Genomic DNA, 7751 nt, shown 5'->3' with positions numbered 1-7751 from the left:
TGTGCGCGTGCAAATCAATACATGTGTATGCAACTTGCACACACGAGCAAGGCTGCACAAACTGGTGTGCAGACACGTTTGTGTCTCCGCGGAGAGGGGGGCTGTGGCTCCATGACTGGAACTGGTTTAAATCCTGTTTCGTCTGGTTTGGCGTCGTCGTTGCCAGCTTACCGAAACAGCTTGACAGGCCTGTGTGCTTATAAGAAGGCGGTTATGTGAGCTTAATGAAACGTTGCAGAAGAAGACAAAGCCCGCCGGTACAGGAAGTTGACAAACGTTGGCTCGTCCCTCTGTTGCTCCCCCCTCTGAACACTGCCCAATAAGCCCAAACCAACACATACATTATTAATCCGCCTGGCTCTGCCTCCCGCCAATGCAGCCATCAGAGGGTATTTTAACATGTGTGGATACCCCCCCCCCAGTGATGATGATGATATATTCTCTCTCATTTCCCCGCCACCTAGTTTCGAGGTGTTTCGAGCACTTCTGTGTTTTGGCCACTGACTCGGCACGCTGGGTCGGACTGCGTGTTCCCGTCTCAGCGCCAGGTGCTCCTCTGCCTGCCTCCGGACTGACAACGCCGTGTGGGCAGGATGACAGGTTGCCACAAGAAACGCTTTAACCCGGGTGATTCATCTCTCGTCTCTGTGCGGGGAGGAACAAAATGATTTTTTAATTCGTACAGAGAGAGAAATGGCACATCCTACGCCGCGCACCTGCACAAACACACACATGGGCGAGCGCGGTGTGATTTAAATACACGGTGACACAAACACCTATTTCGCCTCACATTTCATAGATGTTGCACGGGTGACGTTGGAGGCAAAATACCCCCGTCTCCTTGCATTGCATCATGAACTGTGTCGGAGGTTTAGTCTGTCGTTATGAATAGTGCTAATAAATCCGTTGTGTTAGAGTCTCTGAGCAGAACGTGTCGGTGCCGGGAGGAGGGAAAGGGAGAAGATAATGCAACATACATGAAAACCGCTGGGCTCGCTCACACAACTCCCAGTGTACCAGTTCTCCAAATATAACCCATAAAAGAGTGAGCGAATAGATAAATGATCTTAACCAGCTCATGTTCTTGTAATGGGATCTTGTCGTATTTTAATGCCTTGTCAGTAATGTGCCTCAGCGCTCCCTGGGTTTTGGAACAATATGACTTATTCCGCAGGAAGCATAGATAATTCATAGCCAGATGGATGTAATTTTAATGAGTTTGTGAGATGATAGGTTTTCTAACAGACTATCTTTCTTCCTCTCATCCTCTCTCTGTCCTTTCCCTTTTTTTATTTCCCCCCCATCTTTTCACTCCTGGTCCTCTATATCATTCTCTCTTTACCTTTCTTCTCTTCTCTTCTCACCCCCCACCACCCCACCTATCTTTCCTTCTGTCTTTGTGTGCAGGTGTCTGGTGCACTGACCCTGCCTGTGATAGGCTAGGAGTCACAGGACCAGGGCCATGATTGGCTCCCCTGGACCCGGTGGGCGTGCCTTAGTGCCACAGTTCCGAGCGTGGCAATGGGCCCTGGCTGCATTTCTGGTTACTATGGTAACTCTAATGTTGCCGGAAAGTGGCCAGGCGTGCCCACCGCGGTGCGAATGCTCAGCTCAGCTTCGGTCAGTGTCATGCCAGCGGCGGCGCCTTACCAACATCCCAGAGGGTATTCCCACGGAGACGCGACTCCTGGATCTGAGCAGGAACCGTCTCCGCTGGGTGCAGGCAGGCGACCTGGCACCTTACCCACGGCTAGAGGAAGTCGACCTCAGTGAGAACCTGATTGCCACATTGGAGCCCAACGCCTTTGCCAACCTCCAGAGTCTTAAAGTGCTGAAGCTGAGGGGGAACCAGCTGAAGCTTGTGCCCATAGGAGCCTTCGCCAAGTTAGGAAACCTGACCAGCCTTGACCTCAGTGAGAACAAGATGGTGATTCTGCTAGACTACACCTTCCAGGACATGAGGAGTCTCAAACATCTCGAAGTGGGGGACAATGATCTGGTCTACATATCTCACAAGGTGAGCTTGAGCATCTCATCACTATTGTTACAACTTTCCTCATTAAACATTTGACAAGTGAAAAACATTCACTTGATGAAAACAAACATCTCTCTCTTGGAATGCACAGTGGATCGATCATATGATGAATGAGTATCTTATCATTAGTAGAAACTGAATACTTTTGAAGCCCGTTGTGTTCCTCATTTTTCCAGGCATTCTCAGGACTGCTGGGTCTGGAGGAGCTGACTATAGAGCGCTGTAACCTGACATCAATCTCTGGCCAGACACTTTCCTACCTCCGCAGCCTGGTCACCCTTCACCTACGCCACCTCAGCGTCACTGCCCTAGAGGACCAGAACTTCCGCAAGCTCTCCAACCTGCGGGGTCTGGAGATCGACAACTGGCCATATCTTGAGTACATCTCCCCTCTTAGTTTCCAGGGCCTGGACCTCCACTGGCTCTCCATCACAAACACCAACATCACGTCTGTCCCCTCGGCCTCCTTCAAGAACCTGGTGCACCTCACCCATCTCAACCTGTCCCACAATCCCATCACAACACTGGAGCCCTGGGCCTTCAAGGACCTTCTGAGGCTGAAGGAGTTGATCATGGTAAACACGGGCCTGACAACAGTGGAACCCCATGCCCTTGGGGGCCTCCGACAGATCCGGGTCCTCAACTTTTCCTCTAACGAGCTGCAGACTCTGGAGGAGGGTTCTTTCCACTCTGTCAACAGTCTGGAGACCCTCAGAGTCGATGGCAACCCCCTGCTGTGTGACTGCCGTCTGTTGTGGATCCTGCAAAGGCGCAAGACCCTCAACTTTGACGGCAGGGTACCAGTGTGTGCTGGGCCAGTGGAGGTGCAGGGCAACAGCCTCAGCACCTTCACTGACTCAGCACTATTCGACCACTTCACCTGCCAGAAACCCAAGATCCGCAACCGCAAACTGCAACAGGTAACAAAATAAACAACTACTTTGGCAACTGCAACAGGTAACAAAATAAACAAGTACTTTGGTAAAAGCAAGTTTTGGATTTTAAATTGTATTCCAGTGGTTATGCTAATCACCTCTACAAGCAAAAGTATATGATGTTACATTTACATTAACTTTTACTCGGTCCGCAGACGCTCTTATCCAAAGCGGCTTACAACAGAATCAGCAATTAGCAGATAAGTTCGAGTGTCACCAACTGGCATCATAGCGTGCTACATAGTAATCATATCACAATAGTACTACAGTACTGCAGTAATAGTAGTACATGAACGAAAGCCGAAATGAAAAGTAGTAGTACATTTGCTACATAGTCATCATATGATATAGCCTGTCGATTGCATTTTGTGAAGACGCAACTTAGATCATCAAGAGGCAGAGAAGAGGAAAATCAGAGTACTAAGTAGTGTAATAGTAAACCAGGCAAGTGATGCCATGAGAAGTGCAAGTAGAAAGGGGCTGAATAGTGGACACCGACAGTAATGGTGTTTAAGTAAGTAAGAGTACAATAGTAGCAGCCAATACCAATTCATAAAGTGCCACTAGAGACCAATTAAGGATTAAGGTGGTCCTTGAAGAGGGAAGTTTTTAGGCCCTTCTTTGATGGAGTCGGTATCTCTGATACAGTGCCATGTAGCTGCAGATTTTCCCGCTGGGTTTTTATATCAGCACCGTAACTTTCATAGTAAGAAACATTTGCACATTTTCTTTCATCGGGGATTCTCCTCCATTTATCATTTCATGCACTCCTTTCTTCCATCCGCTGCAGGTTGTTGCCCGCGAGGGCCAACCGGTGAGCTTCCTGTGTCGAGCCGAAGGAGAACCCGCGCCTGCGATTGTGTGGATCTCCCCCCAGCGCCGGCGAATCACAGCGAAGAGCTCGGGGCGTATTATCGTCCTCCCTAGTGGCACGTTGGAGATCCGCTACGCCCAGCTTACTGACAGCGGAACCTACATCTGCATCGCGAGTAACGCTGGGGGCAACGACACCTACTTTGCCACCCTCACAGTCCGAGGCCAGCCGCTGGATGCCGCCTCAGCCTTTTTTCTCAACCGCTCGCTGTACAACGGCGAGTACCTCAACGACACAAATCTGAACAGCACGCGCGTTTTCCTCAAGTTCACCTTGGACCTGACCACCATTTTGGTCTCCACGGCAATGGGTTGCATCACCTTCCTGGGGGTGGTCCTCTTCTGTTTCCTGCTGTTGTTCGTGTGGAGCCGGGGACGCGGCCAACGCAAGAACAACTTCACAGTGGAGTACTCTTTCCGGAAATCGGAACCCGTAACTGGGAGCTCCTCGGGAGGGGCCAGGAAATTCAATATGAAGATGATATGAAACAACGCAGCCAGGGGTCCCTCGGGGGAGGCATGAGCACGTCCCAAAAAAACGTGTTTTACACACACAAACACACACAGCTGCTGACTCGCAAATAAAAACGAGAGAATAGTGGAGTCCGTGATTCTTCCGATCTGATTTTAGTTGTCGCTGAAAACTAACTGACCCTGATCTCACTGGCTCGCGGCGCTTTAATTCAGCTTGTGGTACAACTGTGTTTGAAGGATAATAAGGACTTCGTAGTGATCTTTTCTAAAAGCAGTACTTTGCTGCTGTTGTAGTTGCTTGGTAAGAATAATATAATGATTTACAGTAGATAGGTTTATAAGCCGGTATGATATCTGGACCGGGCGGTGGGTGGTCGTGTTTCTCCGTATTACAATATCGAGAAAATGAATATGTCCTGTTTCCTCTTACCCTAAGAGGTCTCGGACCCGGGTAATGTGATACGGAGAACGGTGGCTACCACCCGGGTCACAGCATTCATAGCTTTGTTGCTTTTTCTAAAGGCCGCCTTGCTAACAGTCTTTGCACACGCGTGTTACGTTATGATTGGGGGGGAAGTTGTGCGTCAATAACTTCATAAAATTGAATTGAAAAAAAAAAAGATTTTGCAACTATTGTGCTCGTAGTGTCCAGCCGTACCAGTTCAGACCACAGCTGAATGGTGAGCAGTGTTGTGTAGGGTCACCTCACGAAGACAACGCAACATTACCAAAACTTTCCCATGTCCGATTGGTTTTTCGACCGACAAAACAGGAAGCCGATGTCTCCCGGATGTGATCTGCTCACGTAACAGCGACGAGTCACGTAGATTATCGATACAAGGGAGAGAAAAAAAACAAATTGGCATGTTTTGAGTCATGCGATTTTTGCGACGAGGTTAGCTGTGTGAGTTTGGGGCGAGCACACTGACCGAGAGCTGCCGTGGCCGCCCGTGGCCTGGAGGGTTTGATTAGGAAGTCAAGCCCACCAGACAGGGGCCGCCCGGTAGACCAGAAAAAACACACAACCAACACAGCGGAGGAGAAAAGGAGGACCGGGTCGGTGGCAGGAGGAAGGCTGTTTGGTAGAAGGAGGGGGGGGGATATGTGACCTCTTCCTTCTTCAACCTCCCATCCCACACCCTGTCACCCGCCTGCCAATGGTGGGCGTAAAAGAGGGGTTTCCCTCACCCGCTGCCACCCCTTGACCTCGCCTCTGCTGTGTTGGCGTGAAGCTGACCTTCGCAGGGCTGCCCGGGGGGAGCAGCCTGGAAGGCCGGTACTTACTCAGAGACACATGGGGGATGCGCAGTAAGAAGGTTAGCGTTCACATACAGTACACACACACGCTAGCCACGGCGACAAAAACGACCATTCTCACGCACACTTAACACAGCAGACATGAAGTCCGGGAAAATGCTCACGGCGGCAGCCCCCACGTAGTCACACACGTCTTCTCAGGACAAAGTCATATAGCTAACTTACATATAGCTAGCTCACAGAGCGAGTGGGACTGTACATACACACATATATATATATATACCAAGTGACCCTGTTTACATTCCAGCGAGACTGTTTGTTAAACAATGAAGCCAAACTCATTGTTTAACAGAAAAGGAACATACTGTACTGCCATATTGCAAGCTGTCATGGCGATCACAAGCTGAAGTTGAAGACACACACGCCTACACACACACACAGTCGGTCAAAACGTACTTCTTACGTATGACCACATGGGGCGCCGCAGTAACCACGCGTGAGACTCTTCCCCCATTGTCTCTAAGACGGTCAGTGTGCGAATGTCTCTGCCCCCCCTAGCCCAGTGCATCCCCCCCAACCCCCCACACCCTAAACCCCCCTCACCCCCCACTGGGTCCTCCTTTGGGAGGGGTCCCTGGCTGGAGATCAAGGATTCAAATGTAAATGAAGTGGTGTTTACCCTGCCCACGCCATGTACATCGTACAGTGGAGAGTACTGTGGTAGTTTTTTTTCTTTCGGTGTTCTGTTCGCTGGTTAGTTTAGTCCCCGATATTATAACCTCCTCAGTTGACGTTTTCACTGGAAAACGGATATGACCCGCTCCAGAGCTCCTCCTCAGCATCGATGTGGGACTGTTCTGTTCTCAACACCAAGTCAGGCTCCTGCACAGCGTGTGGGTGGGTGGGGGAGGGGCTTCTTGCGTTTAGAATAATTTGCAGCAATTAAAGAATTTAAGAATCAAATCTTGAAACAAATGTTTTGCTAAATCCTCCCCCATCTCTTGAGAAGAATAACCAAAGCTTCTGTGCGAAACACGGAACGACTTTTTAATCGTGCAAGACTAACGAGGCCCGATGAATTAGACGAACCACTCGAAAGCGTCGGCGGCCATCTTGGCCCTCCTCGCCCGTGGTGTTGAGGACAGAATGCCACCTCCATAGATGCCTCCCCTCCTCGAGCCCCTTTGCTCTCCCGCTCCCCTGTATATCTCAATGGAAACTAGGTTTAGAAGACAGTGCGAATGTCTGTCGTAATTGTCGGTGCTATTGTGTGAACATCAGCCACAAATCTAACGTAGATGAGGGCGTGTTTAATTTTCTTATTCCCTCCCTCCCCTTCCCTTCCTTCCTTCCTTCCTGCCCCACCTCCCCTCCTCTTCCCTGCCCAGTTAACGTTTCCGGTCCTTGTTGTCCCTGTTCACAGTATTAGGCTGGAATATGGTTGTGTGGTAATAGACGCGTGTTCTGTGTGGTCAGTGAATAAGTGTGTTGTCGTGTTTTGATTCGTCGCTCCTCATGATGCCATCGAGCACGGAGCTAGTTGACTGGGACGACTGAGGAAAAGAAAAAGGGGTGACCCAGGTTCCCTGAGACAAACATTGGTTCCCATCCTTTGCCCCCCCAACCCCCCCCCCCTCCCACACCCATCACTGGATCACTGTTTATGGGACTTCCATTCTGCACAGAGTGCTCTGGGATTTCTCTCCCCCTCCCTCACTCTCTATCTCTCTCTCTCTGTCTATATATATATATATATATGAAAATGTATGTATTTCCCCTGGTGACATCTTTTCTGAATCACACTTTGACATACTACACATGCAGAAAAGAGGCTGGTTGCAATATTGTCCCTGCAGGGCGTGTGCTTTCATTTCTTTGGATTTCTCGCGCTGCTTTTCTGCCTAAATGTATATTGACTCATTCTGAACCGTGACACTGCCCCGTGTGTCGCAGACTGGAACCGATAGCATGCTGGTCAGGGTTCGAAATAAGCACTTGCGTTCGTTCCGGCTCTCAAAGTCGTCCTTGAGAGGTAAAGAAACTCGGCTCGCTTTGAACGGGGAGTGCTTTGAAGTTCACCGGGACCGGATCCGTCCCGCCGCCTCCGGCTCATCTGCAGGTTTCACTGTGCTCCCTGTGCTCGATTACTCCATGTTTGAGGAGCGGGCGGAAAATTG

The 7751-nt window shown here is 50.0% G+C and overlaps 1 protein-coding gene across 1 annotated transcript; it reads left to right on the top strand.

Annotated features, from left to right (window-relative positions):
* Positions 1–1462: 1462 nt before the first annotated feature.
* Positions 1463–4330, top strand: LOC130124110 (leucine-rich repeat and immunoglobulin-like domain-containing nogo receptor-interacting protein 3). The gene is made up of 3 exons (XM_056293520.1): positions 1463–2017; positions 2212–2955; positions 3761–4330. Exons 1-3 carry the CDS (start codon positions 1463–1465, stop codon positions 4328–4330), a joined length of 1869 nt encoding a protein of 622 aa, XP_056149495.1.
* The last annotated feature ends 3421 nt before the right edge of the window (positions 4331–7751 follow it).

This window comes from Lampris incognitus, chromosome 14 (assembly GCF_029633865.1).
Source record: "Lampris incognitus isolate fLamInc1 chromosome 14, fLamInc1.hap2, whole genome shotgun sequence".
In the NCBI taxonomy this organism is placed as follows: Eukaryota; Metazoa; Chordata; class Actinopteri; order Lampriformes; family Lampridae; genus Lampris; species Lampris incognitus.
This window is presented reverse-complemented; position numbering and strand designations above follow the sequence as displayed.